The sequence below is a fragment of the Triturus cristatus genome, chromosome 10 (genome assembly GCF_964204655.1).
Source record: "Triturus cristatus chromosome 10, aTriCri1.1, whole genome shotgun sequence".
Lineage (NCBI taxonomy): Eukaryota > Metazoa > Chordata > Amphibia > Caudata > Salamandridae > Triturus > Triturus cristatus.
Genome location: NC_140593.1, coordinates 1096639798 through 1096658543, shown reverse-complemented (window position 1 = coordinate 1096658543; position 18746 = coordinate 1096639798). Strand labels below are relative to the sequence as shown.

General features: G+C 42.9%; 1 protein-coding gene across 8 annotated transcripts in view; it reads left to right on the top strand.

Annotated features, from left to right (window-relative positions):
• Nucleotides 1–18746, top strand: part of SUN1 (Sad1 and UNC84 domain containing 1) — a 406387-nt gene that overhangs the window by 284499 nt on the left and 103142 nt on the right. For all 8 annotated transcript variants that reach the window (XM_085629317.1, XM_085629315.1, XM_085629312.1 and 5 more), the window contains 3 exons: nucleotides 5056–5195; nucleotides 5337–5570; nucleotides 6823–6909. In XM_085629317.1, coding sequence (XP_085485443.1) covers nucleotides 5056–5195; nucleotides 5337–5570; nucleotides 6823–6909 — 461 coding nt within the window. The remainder of the gene's footprint in view (nucleotides 1–5055; nucleotides 5196–5336; nucleotides 5571–6822; nucleotides 6910–18746) is intronic.

Below are 18746 nucleotides of genomic sequence, written 5' to 3'. Positions count from 1 at the left end.
GTTTATTAGCGACCCGTTTTGTCCGCCTTGACAGCAAGCAGGAAAACAGATAAAGTTTGATCCCAGCAAGCTGGTGCAGTTTTTGTTCTCTCTCCTGCTGGGAGCAGCCTTGCTGTTTGCTCTCGCTTTGTGAGAGCTGTCCCAGCTCCCACCAAGTTAGAGCAAACAGCTGAGTCCAAGGGTGGGCACTTAGGGGGGGGCGGGTCCCAGGGCCATTAATGGCTCTAGGAGGGGGACCACTCTTTTTATTTTAGGGCCAGCTGCCGGGGATGTGGTGGATCCCGGGCTGAAAACGGCCCGGGAGGTTCAGCATCCTCCCCCTTTAAATTATATTTGTGGCCACGGAGAGGTGGTGTTCCCTGGGGCCCTTAAAAGCAGTGAAAGGGTGCCCAATTGACCCCTCTACAATTTATTAATAAAGCCACAGGGAGGTGGTGGTCCTAGGGTCTCTTAAGAGCCTCAGTAGTGGAGGCTGTGCAGACCCCTACAATAAAAATAATCGTCCTGCCTGGGGAGGTGGCGGTCCCCGAGGCCAATATTGGCCATGGGTAGGGGGGACGTGTGCACCCCTCTCTCCATATTATATTGAATGTTCCCCGGGACCTGGCCCACTTGAGGCCTCAAATACGAACTTTTAAAAATCTTCGCAAGGATTTGCAAATTGTTGTGATTTTTATTGTGAATTTTATTTTAAATTTTTTTAAAATACATTTTGGTCCTGGGGGACCCCACTACCAGGCCCTAGGGAGTCAGGGTATTCATACCCTACCCCTTGCTCTTTTTATTTTTAATTTTTTACTTTTTTGTTTGGGACTCAGTTGAGTGAGAGTCCTAAATGGCTGCCAACACTTCCTCGTTGAAGTCTTGGCAGCCAATCAGATCTCTGTCGGAGATCTGTAGAATTTGCAAAGGGTCCGCTCCTCTTGATATCTAGATTTAAATTCCTTTAATATCTCAAAAACTACTGAATGGATTTACACTAGATCACGAAAGAGCTCTTGCTTGACCAGGCTACCTTTCTGCTAAATTTGGTGTCATTTCGTTCAGCAGTTGAGGCTGTAGGGTTATCTATAATCTCTATGGGAATTAACATAGGAAGCACACTTTAAAAAAAAATTTAAGCAGCCCTCCGTTTTTTCTCAGCACCCGCTTGACCGACCAACCTGAAACTTTCCATGTACAACTAGAATCAGGAGGTCACTTGGTTTGGAATATTTCGTGAAGCTTCGTCAAAGGCACCAAAGTTATTTGTAAAACAAAATACGCTGTTCTTATGGAAACTATGTCCTAACTGTAAGTACCTACCTGAGTAAGTAGATCTAGTCAGGACCTCGTATCCATAGCTGCTAATATCAAAAAGGGGGAACAGTTCCTCTCTATGGGCCTACGTAGAGAGTTGCAATGACTTACTTCACTAATGTGGATGGTATCTGGAGAGGGATCTGCAAATTCAGATTGTAATGCCCTCACACACCTGTTAGGGTGTCATGCTTCATCATTGGGCGCTCCTCGTCGGACCGGCGCTGCAATGTCCGACGGGCCTGGTGGCATCTTTGTCTGAGATCGTTTGATCTGAGAACGCCGTATAATGAGTGCGGTGTGTGGGGATATAGGAGAAACACTGTCTTCTACAAGGTGCAAAGTGTGATTTAAAAAGGCCCCTGACCTTGTTGGTTCACTTTATTAATGCTCAAGCTTGGGACTTATTAAAAACAGTGAGGCTACGTGTAATAAGTGAGGGTATTCGGGTAGCCTTTTGCTGATTAGGTCGACATGTTTCGTGTCTTGTGCTCTAGAGTAAAGCGACACTTCTTCAGGACCAAAATGACATGACCGCTGATTGTCAGCCAAGGGAAGGGGACTCCCTTTCTTTAATTCAAGATCCTTAGTCTAGGGTTCTTGATATGGCTTTCCACCTCCTAAGGTTGGATGGAGAGCCTCATAGATGAGGGAAGGCGACCTGACCACTTGAACGGGTATACCTGAATAGGTAGCGAGCTCGTATGGGAACCTACTCGTCTTCGTCTCACCTGGACGAAGACGAGTAGGTTCCCATAAGAAATGGCAACCTACTCGTCTTCGTCTCACCTGGACGAAGACGAGTAGGTTCCCATAAGAAATGGCCCCATAAAGAATAATATATTTTTCAATATAGCTTTTAGAGTGGCTGAGCAGATTATAGCCTATTTATGGGGTAGCTTAATAGTACAGATCATCATCTTCTGGTTGCCAGGGCATTAAGTGGTGCATGAAAGTAGCTTATAAAAGTTCTGGCTGCCTTAATGAATCTGATCAAATTTGGGTATTGTGGAGGGAGTGTCAAGATCTTACCTAAAAAGATGTGACCAGAACCCAAACACGGATATATTACATTTTTGCTAGAGCCCTGCATTGTCAATACTGTGATAGATGTGTGATTTACACTAGCCATGTCCATCCGGGGACGGAAAAACATATTCTTAGTGTTATGATGATATTCACTTTGAAACGTATTTTACCTATGTGAGTTTCTGTAATTGCATGATGCTTGAAGATGTGCATTTTCATTTTCCAGCACAAAATAATATTTGCAAAAACATGTAATGTTTGGCACATAAGCTTGTTCTTCCACATGGATGGTAGAATGATGGCCAATAAAGGCTGTAGAAAGGTATGATCATCTGGGCATTAAAGTATAATCTAACTTAACATGGGCTCTGTGGGAAACTGGGTTCTGTTGCAGTAGTCCCTCTACATTTTGCCTGGTATTTGATGAGACTTTGACTGATGTGTACTAGGATCCTGCTAACAGGTCCCCAGTGCCAGTGTTCCTACTCCAATACAGGACAGCTGGTCACTTGGTCCCGAAATGACCAGGCTCTTAGTGCCTCTGTAAGCCCCTAGCAAGTGTTACTTTGGTACCTAGGGCATAGGACTAAGGAGTGTCCCTAACACTTGTGTGCCAGGTCCCCTAACATGGCATGTAATATTTGTAAGTAACCCCTACATCAGGCCTTACAATCCTAAGGCAGGGTGCACCATTTTACATGTGACATATCTGCATAAGCATCTATGCCCCTGTACTGGCCAATTTAATTACTGACATTACAAGTGAACAGGGAAGCCATCTGAAGGTATGTTCTGGGCACTGGTAAAAACGAGTTTCCCAGCTCTGCAATGGCTTTACTGAAACCTATGGTGTTTGGTAACGAACACCTCTTATTAATAAATCCACACTGATTCCAGTGTTGAATTTACACTGTGTCCCTCTTTTTGGTCCACTATATAAAGAGTCCGCTTCCTACGGGCACTACATGGTAACATCTGAAGAAGAAATGTGGAGTACTACAGAGGTTGTGCTGCAGTTTCACTGCAAATGTTGTATAGTATCCTGTTGCCCAGGACTGGGGAATTTTGACAGTAAAGTGTGTTCTATTGTCTAATGCTGCTTACTGTCTTAGAATGGTAAAAGTAATCCTAGGTCATACAGAATCAAGTGTTCTTAATTTAGGACTATATATAAGCTAAAATAGGTAACTCTGGAGATGTAGTTGAATTAGACTTGGGAATATCACTAGTAGCAACACTAAACGAAGAATCATTTCTGCTGTATTTCATTTATTTTTGTTAATTTACACTCAGCAAAAAATATTGGCTATTTAACAATATGATCATTATGACCGTATGGAATTCAAAAGTATGATAAAGTACAATGTTTTTAGAAAAGCTTTTAAAAGGCTATTGTGTGACAGTCTTCTGCCATGTCAATTCTGCCTCGCTATCAAAACTGAAAAGTGTTCCAAAATTGAGAAAGTTTTGGCCCCAGAGATGTACTGTGCAATTTCGAAGTTCTAGACTAACAACATTTCTAAACTTTAGATTCCAGTATGGGGAAAAAACTTAATTTGAAGGAACCAGTAATTACTCCTCATCTAGTTTATAAAGCAGTGATGCTCTGGTTAGGATTCAGTTAGACTTTTAAAAGTTTTGTTCTAGTCTAACTGTATTCTGAATTAAGTAAATTCTGTTTGATAACAGTATTCATTATGTATTCAGTTTGTACTGCATACTTTGCCTATGTCTAGTGTTTTTAGGTAAATAATAGTATGGAATACTGATGATCATTTGTTTTTGGAGTATGTAAAAAGGATGGTTCATCAGTACAATAGCTGATTGACAGATATTACAGGTTTTAGCTTTTCTATTAGTGCTTGCTGCAATTTCATTACTTTATTGAGAAAGTGAAGCTTATGTAGTTGTCTACCTAACGGAGATAAACATTACTTCGTTAAGGGCAATGGAAAAGGTTATGAGTCTATATAAGTATGAAAGTTTGAGATTGATGATATATTTGCTTGTATGTGATACTGTGCCCTGTTTCATGTTGTGATCCTTGCCTGTTGCCTAGGACTTTCACCCCAAACCTTGCCCCACCATCAACTCCAGCTACTAATTAGTGGGACATTTAATAGCCGACTTTGTCAAGTAGTTCTTTTGAGCAAACATCACCATGGGCCTAGTAGGAGACATACACTTGAAGCTGAGAGGATAGTGTTGTATGAATGTTGTTAGGAAGCCTAACTGCAGTGTTTAGAACAATACTTTTTTCTTAATTTCTAGAAAGGCAGATAAATGTTAGTGCCTGACAGATTCCCCTAAATTACAGGTAGTATCTCTAGCTATTCAAAGATATATGATCATTGCGGACGTCTGTGAGACCTCCATATGTACAGTCCCTCATTCCTTTTGAGGCCTTTTACGTAGTTTGTAAACTTAGGTGCTTTGGGTAAACGTGGTGCTAAGTTAATTCTCTTCCATTTTGAAGTTCCCCAAAAATAATTTACAACTTTTTGTAGATTCAAAAGTACACTCATTGGTCATTTCCATGTAGAGTTACTCAACAGTTTCCAGGTTTTTTAGTTTTTTGTTGCAGAAGGTTGTCTATAAGTATATTGCATACCAGTAACGTATACTTTAAGCGATGTTCTACATTCGGATGCATTAAATTGCTTCGGTGCAACTGTTAATCGTAATCTTACCATATGTTTGTTAATACTTTCCATCCTTATTCCAAAGGTTTGCTGTACTGGGGACTTGAAGGAATTATTTCTCTACTGCCTGTCTTAATCGGAAAAGGCATACCTAAAACACAAACAGAAGAACCCACTATTCCTATCCAGCAACCTGATTATTCTGGCTTTAGTCCACCTCCAAAGGTAGGTTGTGTGTTAAGCTCTAATTATAAGAGTGCCTGTTAAAGAATGTTACTTTGTACTAGTTTTTATTTGTTGCAGTAATATGTGTAAATTGGAAAGTACAAAACTAAATAGAAATATGTTTGCACCATCTTCTCTTAGGTTGCAATACAGATTGACTCTCATCATGTTGCAGAGTTAGAAAAACAGATATCTGTGTTGTCTGACAAATACCATCATCATATTGAAGAATATAGTAAAATGGTGCTAATCCTTCAGAAGCTTCAACAGCAAGTTACACAGATGGATGACAAAAGTGAAATGTCAGCAATGATAACAAACTTAATAACCCAACATTTTCAGTCAACTAAAGCTGGTCAAGAATTTTTCTCAAGGGTAAGCTTGTAACCAATGCTATATTTAGCAAACTTTCTAAAAATCGACTAGCCTCTAAAGTTGGTTTACAAATGCACAATATAAAGTGCTGATGAATTCTTGCAATGTCCTTTTCAGGTTGGTCCTCTAGCATTATCCTATCCTCAAAATCAAAAATGTTCACTGGTGTCTAGCAGATTTTTGTTTTGTAATTTTTAGGTGGTGAACCAAACAGTTAGAAAATGTTTGTTTGAAAACATTAATTTATATAAGGAAAGATTATCTTGTACTTCATAATTGTGCTAACTTGAACATTTTGAGTTTCTAAGAAATGTGGTCTAATCGGATTTCTACTTTCAGTGAGCCATTGCATTTTATTTCTTTACATAATGTAATTTCAATTTTTTTTATTAATTTGTTTTTATTACACAGTTTGTGATTATAACATCTGGCTCTGTAGTTGTATAGGTTTAATTCATGCAGTCTGTTTTTGTTTTAATTGTATTTGGACAGATATACCTAATTAAATGTTAATTATTGTAATTGTAAAACCTTTATTGTGTAATGCATGCAAATTCATCATTTTCAGTGTTATATTTTGTAATTGAGCTACTCTATTTACATTTTTACATTCATTTGGAAAGTTAAACCCAGTAGATTTTGCAATTAAAATTTTAATTAAGTTAATTTGTTTTTGGTATTTAATTTTGATAGATTATGTCGATGGCAAACATATACTATTGGTTAATCAATTAATTAAAACCATAGGTTCTTAATCACCAACGCATATATTTGTACATGCTCTGAACTACCAGTCCTGCCCAAAATTGAGAGAATGGTGCAGCCCCTCCACTGGAATTGTATTCAAAATACCTTTCATTGACCCTTCTTATTCACTTTGTGCCAAGTAGCATATTCCTTACTGGTATTGGATGGAATATCTTTCCTAATAACATCTCTCACCTTGCCTTATTTGTGAAGCATACCCAATAGATACTTTTGCTATATTTCTTTTACATATTTTGCTGGTTATATTATAGTCTGTTTGTGACTGGTTACTCAAACCATATGAGTATTCATGACTTTGAATTAGTGTTAAAAGACATTGAGTTGATAATTTACTATTGTTCCTGTGCATATAACTAATATCTGGATAGTGCTGGAACAGTCACTGGAGATGGCATGTCCTGGGGTCCGATGGTTTGAGATGTTTCATATGCCAATATTCATGTTCAAGATACATTTTAATGGGTGCATTTTTTTTTCTTCAAAGGATGAATTCCAAGTTTACCATAAAAGCACCGATGAACGTATTTGGAAGCTAGAAGATCTTTTTGCAAAACTACTCGCCAAATCTGAGGTATGACATTTTATTTTGTATGTGTTGAGTCCATATGAGCATTTACATCTCATTGTGATGCATTAAAATTCTTGATATTTGTCACCGAAAGTCATCCCTGCTTTCATTTAATTTATAGAATTGGGTTGATACTATACTTGCTGGAAAGCCAAACCAGCCATCTCGTTTTTCTGTGGTAATGATGTAAATTGATATTGACTGAATTGCATTAATCTAAACTGTATGAGAAAAGATTGTCTGCAGTTTCTTCCAAGGCTCTTTAAATGCCAGTTCGGTGGAGAATGATTTGTACCACTGCAGTGAACTTGATGAGATAGGAAATGTGTATATATACTTCTAAGGGATTGCTGTTCGATACTATGTACGTCTGTAGAAAAAATATTGTCTTTTTGACAAGACTCAGTGGGTTATGTTGCATATGTTTGATGTATCACCTGAGTTCGCGAGCATGGAATCTACTCAAGGCCTAGTAATTGCTAGAAAGTTTTGTGTCTGGTCAGATAAACAGCCCATTGGAATTGACAGGAATGTTCATAGATGTTATGTATTTTGTCGGTACATTGTATGACACACATATTTGGGCAGTGCCACTGGAAATGTGTGATACTGCAGTGTTTAAAGTTCAATCATCTGATAAATAATTAGCATATTGTAGCAAAAAATAGTTCCTAACTCTAGCGCAACAGAGGTAACTAAATAAATTGCCACATAATGGCAGGCCCTTTGCAAATTTTAACTGGTCACCATTCAGTTGCTTCTTTCTCACCTGGAACTATTGAGATGAAACATACGGCCAGACACTGTTAATTTGTGTAAAAATTGCAAAATAATAACTTAATAATACCACAAGATTTTGCCATATCATACTCCTAATTCACCTATCCTTGCCACCTAATTTAGTCAACCTGCTGCGTAATTCTAGTATGAAATCATGCTGAATTGCAAATTGATAATGTAAAATACTATTCTCAGTGGGCCTGAGACATTTAACTTAAAAAGCAAAAACATTTTTAGGATATCTCTTTGAATCACTAATGTGGCATTGCGAGCCAACCCAACAGAGATATCTTTAATGGGCCACCAAATGGGTAAAATGGTGTAAATCTACATGCGGATAAACAGATTTGACAATTAGTATGATGTTTTTTCCAAGTTTCATTGCATCAAACCTATACATAATGCAAAATTAGAAGACTAATTTAGAAGAAATTTATGGTTTTATTAATCACTCAAAAGTGAACAGCATGTAGTCGCTTCTCTTACCACTGATAGCACCAAAATGAACCACATCCTAAGTAACATTTACTATAAACATTTGAATATAAAGTAATCATCAAGTTTCTCATATGACCTACGCATGTAGGCTCTGCCAATCTCAAAGCTGTCTGGAACCCAACTACTTCCTCTTCCAGGCTCCCATCGTGAAAGTAGCTGAACTTAAAATACTTTTCCAGAAACTCTGCTACAAAGCTTTGAAGTGCAATTTACCAAAGTAACTATTTGCCAACTAGTCCATTACAGCAAAAACCGTTGTATATCTTTTAATAAATCCGTACTAATGCCCATAGTGTGCAAAGTTTGGGGGAAGATGTTATGATGGTTACAACAATCCTGCTGTCCCTATTTGCTTTAGCTATGAATCATATTTCATGAGAACGCACATGCTCACCCACAGGCTTTTGAATATGTGACTACCGCTATAGGCTCAATTGTAAGCTCTTCCTTTGACTGTAACATTCAGAGCCTTGATTAGATTTGTACTCCTGTCAGAGTAATTTACACACTGGGGTATCCTTGGCAGAACATTGATGCAAAATCCCATTTAATTTTGTGCAGACAGACTCTTTTTGCTCCTAATCGTCTTTCTTTTTCTGCAAGGGCTGCGCTAATGTGCGTTATAACGTATTTGTCATGCAATTTTATGAATGTGAAGTTGCCTTTCTGAAAGACGCCAAGCATATTTGAAATTCTGCCAGACTGTATGACAGGCAAACTAAAACTGAAGCCTATGTATATTTGCAATTTAGCAGATTAAACAACAAGTTAGCCAAGTAACCAGGATCCAGTCAAGTAAGACTAGAAATAGGTATGGTGCACAGTAAATTATTTTTATAATTACCTTGCAGATGGTATTTACTATATTCATACACAAAGCTCCCCATTAATCTATGGGATAAAATCAAAAGAACGAAGGTAAAGGAGATTCTAAAGCTAAACAAAACCTAGATGGGCATTCCAACTATACTTCTCTTTTTTGTGATGAGGCTCTGTATAAATCACATCACAAAACGCTTATGCCCCTATACCTAAATCAATTTTAGAGACATAAAGTGAACTGAGAATGTGGTGTTTCATAAGTTCACATGCTTGAGACACTCTCCGTCATTGAAGTGTCACAGTAACTTTAAAAAAGCAGTATAAGCTTCAAATGCGCACTAAAGACTGTAAACTGGATGCTTCAGTCATACTATCTCATTGGAAATACCTCAAATGCCAGCCAGTGAAGTAAGAGTGCACTGAACTTGCTTCCCTTGAGGCTACCATTCTGCACATTTCAATTGCGCGTCATATGGAAATAAGGTCTTGGCAACGAAGTTCCCCACGGTGCAGATATCTGTTGTTCATATTACCAGGACAAACTGGGGATATGGACACAATTACCAATATTCAAAGAATCAAAATACCAAGGTCCGTAGTGCTGCAGTTTCCTACTGACCTTAACGATTTTCAACAGCTGATGAGTGATTAATATGCAAGATTCCCTGTTTGGTACGGCATGGCCTCAAGCATCCCCCGCTGCCATCACCAGCTCAAACTCTGTCCTTCCCTTTCTGGCTTACTAGCCTTATCAAGGCAAGGTGCATACTACTGAAGAAGCAGAAGAAAGTGAAGTCAATGAAGATTAGGTGGATAGGAGCTAAAAGTGTCATGATTATCGGCTAGGGGTGATCATATGCATTTTTCATGTGAATTCTCCACCAGCTGATATTGCTACCTTCTGTTGTGGTCTCTCTGGATATCTGAACATCTCAAGTTTACCATCAGAGGAATTAAAAAAAGTAAAAACTTCAAGACAGACCAACTAGTTATTCATCTCAATTAGTCCCCTTCAAATGGGGTGCTCTGTTTTCCATCATGGAACCACCAGATGGATTTCATCAGTGATTAGGTTTTTGCAACGCAAGAAGTGGATATCCACTTTGTTTTGTTGTGAAGGCTCATAAAATAGGCAGAGTATATGTGACATTGGCTCTTTTTGCAGGAGTGCCGTGCTTTATATTTGCATAGCAGCAGCATGAAAGAGTGGCCATACCTGTCCAAAACACGATTTGCCCAGATATGGAGACTCTGTTCTTGGAAAAGCATCAAACAGCGTTTGTTTCAATAAAATGACCCTACCTTCCGTTTTTACTATATATGTAATTGTATTGTCTGTACTGCTTGCTATTATACTTTGAGTATGCAGTGCCATTAAAGATTAAGTGCTGAATAAAAATGTGTTGCTTGCCTGTAACTATGGTACTCCAGAATTGCTATCTTTCATATATTCACATGAGATTCTTACTTTTTCCTGCTGGAAGTTCACCTCCGATCTACTGATTGTTTCTCACTTGTGCTTTGAATTGTGAGTGGTGGTGGCTGGATTTTTGGTTCTTTCTAATGAGGTAAATGTGGTAGTAAAGTGGCACTGTTAATTTTTACAGTGGAACTCCTAGTTCGGTGACTAGGAAAGTGAATTTGACATATACCAATGCTGCAGATCCAAGCCAGCCTAAATGTTTGCGTCCTATAGCTTTCTACTCTGCGCAGAAAAAGAATTAATAGTATTTTTATCTCCAACTTGACCGCTTGTACTGCCGACAAGGACTATTGTACAATATACAGATAGTGGGCTTTGGCTCAGTCAACTTCACTTATTGAAATAATACTTCGTGAAGTTTTGGTTGAGCCCAAAAGAGTATTTCTCTTACATTATGGTTTTGGCCATTGGATGTATTGTTCTGCTTCCATGAGAGTGCTTCTGTTGCAATAAATGAGGTGCATTGCTCTCAGAAATGGTAGCAACTCACACTCTGGAAGCGTTTTTTTTTTTTTTTTTTTAATATTTGTTTTATTGACTTTTGAGACAAACATGTCAGGACAGCATGAACTATTATAAAATTGTACATGAAGACACCTCAAACATTCATGTGTATTAGGTTGAGTGGGGCAGGTACATTCTATGCATATATATAAGATAATGCCGTGGGAGGCAATACCCCTTTACATGAGTTTGCATTACGGATCCCATTCCCCATAAGGCTTAATGCATTCTCGGTGGCCTCATCCTGTCGCATAGCGTCTGTTCCCTCACTTTTCAGGTCCTCTACCATTGCCCTCCATGCCCGCAGGTCATCCTCCAGCTTTTCATCACGTCTAGTCCGCTGCATGCGCAACACCTCAGCTGTCGCCCACTCTTTCATATCCCTCACCCATTGCAGCATTTTGGGTGGGTTGCGCCTCAGCCACTTAATAGCTCTCCGGCGTTTCGCTAATACTAATCCCAAAAGGACGAACCTCCGACTAAGGTTCTTGTTTTTCGGTCGGGGCAACAAACCAAGCAACACTATCCGCACTTCCCTTAATTTAACCAATCCTGACGCCTTCCGCAACGCGTCTAAGACGCCAGTCCAGTACAATTGAAGCTCTAAGCAGGACCAGACCGTATGTATAAATGTGGCCTTCTCCCCTCCACACCTGGTACATCGGCCCGACTGCTTCGGTTAAATCTTGTGTAACCTTTGGGTGTAAGATATGTCTGGTGTACAAAATTAAACTGTGTTAGTTTGAATTGTGCATTCAAGCTCACCTGTTTAACCCCTTCATGGATCTTGATGCAGTCCCTCTCTGCTATGGGGTTCCCTATCAATGTCTCCCAGTTCATCTGGACCGGCAATGCCTGGGCCTTCCTGCCTGCCCGAATAGCCCGCTAGAGGTGCTACACCAACCTGCGTCCCTTAGTCATTGATATCAGAGTCTGTAGTATCTGAGAGACAGCAGGCTATTCCGGAAACATAGGCCGCAGCTCCCACGCTACCTGAGCTATTTTCCCATACTGGAGAAACTGCCCCAGCCCCAACACGAAGGCGATTGTCGCTTGCTCTCATGTGATGTACTGTTTGTTGCCGTACAGGTCCGCCATGTTTAGGCATCCCCCCTCCCGCTACTTATGCACCGACATACATGCAGAGATCTGTTGAAAGGGCTGAACCACCCACAAGGGCATGTCTGGGGCATAGGGAGCCCTTCGCAGCACACTCCCACTGTGGAAGCGGATTTGAAAAGGCTAACCCAGTTAAACGCATTACTTTCCGATTAATAATAAATGCTTACATGAAGTACTTAACTTGATCTATGTACATATGTCAGTATACTAAACATTTGTCAAGTTATCTACAAAACATGCAGCAGTTGTTATATTTCTAGACATATGTCCATAACCGCTTCTTTTAATGTAATCATTTTGTCTCAAAACTAAAATATTAAGATTCATTGATTTACCTCTTGTGTAAGGAGTGGGTGAGAGAACTGTACTTGGGTTTTGTGGCTGGATGTCTGTAGGGGCAAGGCTCCTGGGCTCTTATTAATCAGATCTTACCAACTCTAGACACAACTGAGCCGAGAAACCCTGAGGAGAGCCGCAGATGACTGTGGCACAAGTGGACAAGCACGCTACATTTCACTTGAGGGACTGTCGGCTAGAAAATCCTTAACTATCCTTTAAAATTCCATAGACCCATGCCACCTCAGTCAGACAGCCCAACAGGCTATCACTTGATCAAAAAACTGCTAAAAGCTTTTTTTTTTTTTTTTTTTTTTTTTTTTTTATAACCGCCTTAAAAGAATTTACTAGCCTAACATAATACTGAAATATTCCCAGTATTTGAGCATTATTTTAGTGCATCTGTACATCTTGTGATTCTTTGGGCAATAACATCTTCTTAATGTAGATTTATTGTTCCTGTTTAATCGCTGCATAAAACACATTAGATTTAGTGTCACTTTTTTTGTATTGACTACCATAACCATAAGGCAGACAAGCAGGGGGGGAGCACCTCCCTTCGGGTTGAGAGACCTTGAAGTCCTTTGTCTAATGGCATGATTTTGGCTACAAGTGGGAGCCAAGGTACTTAAGAGTTAAATATTAGATCAAATAGACATAACCTCCCTCCAGAAGTCACTCCCCTGGTAGCTGTTCTTACAGGGGTGCCCCTACTTAGAGAGCGCTGCCGTGAATCTACCTTGAATCTGTTACGAAAAACCAAATACTGGTGTGATCAGCACTGTATTGGCAATTCCAAGGTTTCACCTCCTATTATAATGGCTAGATGTGTGGGGTGGGTTGGCAATTGTCCCAAACAGGTTGACGGCGATTGTATCATCGTTAACTTTGATAAAAGGTATATAGCTGGCCGGCTGTTTGGGGACAGCTCTATGGAGGGGAAAGGGGGCATCAGGGCTTTGCCCCTGTGCTTCTTTTACCCACCAGCAAGAGGAACACAGGTACTTGGCAGATCCCCAAGGGCGTCTTGCCCAATGACGTACAACCAGGGTGGTAACCGTCCCTCTTTAAATGATGAGGCAGTGAACTGTTCAGATAGGCCCAGTTGGAGATCAGTAATGGCCCCACAGCTATTAACCCTGCCCACTGTGTGGAATGAAGGAGGTGGCTTAGTTCTAAAAAAAAAAAATTGATTTCTCCCACTGCCCCAATTAGATGTGAATAACTGACTGGTGATGACCCAGTGCCAAAAAGCTTTCTTGGGGATAGCCATAATGGTCAGGTAATAGATGTAGATGTAGCCCCTAATTGTAAAATTATTAGTTGGAACAGCAGGCCTTAGAAGCAAGAAAGATTACCTCAGGTGGCTGGGTTTTCTTACAAACTATGACCTAATCAGTTTACAGGAGACCTGGGACAAGGCAGATAACTTCTGGGTGGATGGGTTTAAATCTTACTGTTCCCCAGCACGTCCCGCTCCGGCAGGTAGAGCAAAGGGGGGGCCTTCTAATGCTATTTTCGTTAAAATTGAAAGGGACCCAAAGGAGGATGGAGGTGGGGTCTCATAATTGCCTTGCAATAGAACTTATAACCCATGACCTCCCGAAAATGTTATTTGTTAATTTCTATAACTCTGGAGAGAGCTGTTTTTTAAACAAACATTTATGTCACTTGAAATGTTTCTTAGAAGAATATAGGATGAAGCAAACCACTTTTTATTCTATTGTACTTATGGACGATTTTAATATTCATGTGTGCGACCGGACTGTCAGGTTGATGATCATTTAGGGCCAGTCTATTCCTCGACTCCCCATTTTAAGCATACACAACAGGGGGAAGCCCTGGCGGAGCTTTTGGCTGGGGTAGATCTTTTTGAACCCTAGTTTTAGTGATCACACGGACCGGATCCCCACTTTCAAAGCCCCGGTGACTGTTATAGATTATATATTTGTTCGAGGCATGTGGGCTGCTGAATTCATATCTGTGCATAGATCGCCGCCTAGTGTTGGGTCCGGATGTTTGCACGTTGTTGTCCTGGAAGAGTCTTCGAAGTATCCTGGGATAGGTGACTCCTCCCCTGGACTACAGTGCGCATGGGCATCCTCACCATCCTCAGATTTTTTTTCCGCCATTGGGTTCGGATGTGCTTATCTTGACTCAAGTTAGGAAAAACTTTGTACAGGCCAAAAGGCCTTTAGTTCGCGTCGGTACTGTTCCCGATCGGTATCTATAGTATATTGTTAGTTTACTGACTTCCAGAAACAACTTTTTCGCATTTTACCCGACCATCGACCCGTCATCGACGATGGAATCGAGGACACCATTCAAGCCGTGTCCTGTATGCAATGCGAAATATCCCCATATCGACGTCCATCCGGTGTGCAACAAATGCCTTTCACCGGATCACGACGAATCTACATGTATGGCCTGTGCCCGATTCCGATCCAAGAAGACTCTTCGGAATCGACGAGCAGCGAGACTCGAAGCGCAGCAAGCGGCACCGGCCCCAGCCAACATCTTCAGCGCCGAAGACGAAGATGTCGAAGACGTGGAGAACCTACCCTCCAGCCCCGCTTCCGAACACGACTCCGGATCGGAAGACGTCGAAGAACGACTCTTTTCCAGAGATGAAGCCGACACCGAGGTAGGAGACTACAATGAGGCCTTAGGGGCCGAAGAGAGTAGCTCCGGTGAGCCCCTCGACTCGATGACTCGCCGGCACCGAAGAAGTCCACGCCCGCCTCTACAGAAACGGCCGGCACAAAGGACTCTATGGCACTCCAGGTGCGGACCGTTGCTGCGCAACGCACCAAACACAAAGCAGTCCTCCAGGACACGTCAGGCTCCAAGCCGATAAAAGCTCCAACGGCCTCTTCGGCACCGACCAATATCACTTTTGGCCTGCCGCCATCCACGGCCCCAAAACTGTTCCAGATCAGAACACGGGTCACCCACACCACGTTCACGCCTGTCGAACGCTCTCCTGCGGAGACGTCTCCGTCACATGTCATCGACACCGACACCGGCAGGATGGTGCTCCACAAAAGGAGAATAACTTCAGAGCCAGCTTTGGACTCCTACCGGCTCCCGCTTAAGAAAAAGATGCCAGTGACTTCGGAACCAGTTCTTTACGAACCTCTCCATTCCTCTTACCAGGATCCACAGTCCTTCTCTCCCACACACTCCGACACTGACGTTTTGGAGGACTACATGGGTGACCACGTCCCCTACCCCGGAGAGATGGACCCTGAAGGCCAACAGGACCCTGACCAAGCTTGGGATGACCCTGTAGACTCGGGTGCACCTATGGATACACAGGACCCGCAACTCTATGGAGCAAAAACATCTCCCACAGAGGACACTGCCGCATTCAACGCCCTAATTGAACGTGCTGCGGCCAATCATGGGGTGCAACTCCACTCTGACACCGTGGAGGACGACTTTCTCATGGATACTTTCGCATCCTCAGAAAGGAATATAAAAACTCTACCCATGTTAAAGGGTGTCCTCAAACCAGCAAAGGACATCTTCAAAGAACCCACCAGGGCAAGAGTAATAAACCCCAGAATCGACAAGAAATACAGGTCGGCGCCTGGGGACCCTACCTACATTAGAGGCCAGTTACCTCCAGATTCCATTGTAGTTGCGAATGCTCGCAAACGGGCACACTCGCAAACAACAGGTGATGCTCCTCCCCCGGACAAAGAGTCCAAGGTGCTAGAGACCTCCGGCAAACGGGTTGCGGCCCAGGCAGCTAATATATGGCGCATTGCCAATACTCAGGCGCTCCTCGCCCGCTACGATCGAGCACACTACGACACACTAGAACAATTACTCCAACATCTCCCTGACCAATTCAAAGAAGGTGCAGAGATCCTCATCAGGGAGGGACAACTCCTCACAAACGCATCCATCAAGTGTGCACTGGATGCCGCAGATACAGCTGCCAGAGCCATAAACACTAGCGTCATGTTGCGACGACACGCCTGGTTGCGAATCTCCGGATTCAAACCTGAGGTACAAAATAACATCCTCAACCAGCCTGTCAACCCCGACTACTTATTCGGGCCGGAGGTTGACACCACCCTAGAGAAAATAAAAAAGGACACGGACACTGCAAAGTCCATGGGGGCTCTTCAAACGCAGTCCTTTCGGAGCGGCTCCTTTCGTCGCCCCGGAAATAGAGGAGCAGGTAGAGGACAGGGGTCACAGCAAACCTACAACAAAGGCAACACACAAAGCACCTACGATAAAAACACCCGGGGTGGTTATCGTGGCTCAAGCACAAAGGGCAGAGGACGCGGATACGGCAACACCAGGTCCTCCCCCAAGAACAAACAGTGACGCCCTCTCCCTTCCTCCCGACCACATAACACCTGTCGGGGGAAGGCTACAAAGGTTCCTGTCCACGTGGAACTCCATCACCACGGACAGGTGGGTCAAAGACCTTGTCAAATACGGTTACTGCCTAGAATTAACCTCCACTCCACCCACAATACCTCCAAAACACCGTCCTATGTCCTCAGAGCACTTAACGCTCTTACAGCAGGAGGTGCTAAGCATGCTACTAAAAGGCGCAATAGAGGTCGTACCCGTCCACGAGCGAGGTACGGGGGTGTACTCCCTGTACTTTTTAATACCAAGAAAGGACGGGTCACTCAGACCTATATTAGACCTGAGACCCCTGAACCGCTACATTCTCTCCGAGCATTTTCACATGCTCACTTTACAGCAAGTCCTCCCGCTGCTCAAGCAGGGAGACTTCCTGGCCACACTGGACCTCAAGGATGCGTATTTCCACATACCCATTCACCCCTCACACAAAAAATACCTCAGGTTCACTGTTCAGGGGCAGCACTACCAATTCAAAGTCCTTCCCTTTGGCGTGACAACAGCACCCAGGGTTTTTACAAAGTGCCTAGCTACTGTGGCGGCACATCTACGGAGGCAACACATACACGTCTACCCTTACCTGGACGACTGGCTCGTTCAAGCAAAGTCAGCCCAGCAATGTGCCAGCCACATGTCCCGCATCATTCACCTCCTTCACAGTCTGGGATTCTCACTAAATTACCCAAAATCCCATCTCCAGCCCGCACACGTACAACAGTACCTAGGTGCGACTATAGACACTCTGGCGGCCACAGCTCAGCCAAATTTAGTGAGGATCAACAGCATGCAAATGCTGATTTCCAAGTTCAAACCCCAACACTCCCTTCCTGCGCGAGTGTTCATGCAGTTGATAGGCATGATGGCCTCCTGCATTTTCATAGTCCCGCACGTGAGACTACATATGCGCCCACTTCAGGAGTGCTTAGCATGTCAGTGGAATCAGGCTCCAGGACAGCTGAAAGACCTAGTGTTGGTGAGCGGTCCGGCATACAACTCTCTGCATTGGTGGAATCCACAAAACCTTTGCAAGGGCCGACCGTTCCAAGAGCCTGTTCCACAAATAATACTGACAGCGGACGCGTCTCTCCAGGGATGGGGAGCTCATGTACTCCACTACACAGTGCAGGGACTATGGACAACACAACAGAAGAAGATGCACATCCACCTTCTGGAACTGATGGCAATCTTCCTGGCAATGAAGGCATTCAAAGTACACTTGTGCAACAAAGTCGTGTTGATCCGGACGGACAACATGACCGCCATGTACTACATACAGAAGCAAGGAGGAACACACTCTCCACAGTTGTCTCATCTGGCTCAGAGCATGTGGAAGTGGGCCATTCAGAGGAACATGTTCCTCATGGCAGAACACCTCCCCGGCAAGGACAACCAGATGGCGGATCTGCTCAGCAGACACAGCCACCAGATGCACGAGTGGGAGTTACACCCATCAGTACTCCAACCGTACTTCCAGCAGTGGGGTCATCCAGAGATAGACCTATTCGCCACAAGCGAAAACGCAAAATGCCAAAGCTTTGCCGCCAGGTTCCCACATCCGCAGTCGCAGGGCAATGCGATATGGATGAACTGGTCCGGCAGATTTGCGTACGCTTTTCCCCCAGCACCACTGATACCGCTGGTGGCACGCAAACTCAGACAACACTCACTGACACTCGTCCTGGTTGCTCCAACGTGGGCACGCCAGCCGTGGTACACCACCTTTCTCGAACTTTCCGTGGTGCCGCATCAAAGGCTGCGGATCAAACCCGCGCATTTAACGCAGAACCATGGAGAGATTCAGCACCCAGATCCGCAACAGCTGAACCTGGCGATCTGGCTCCTGAAGTCCTAGAGTTTGGCTACCTAAACCTGCCACCTGACTGTATGGACATCATTAAGGAGG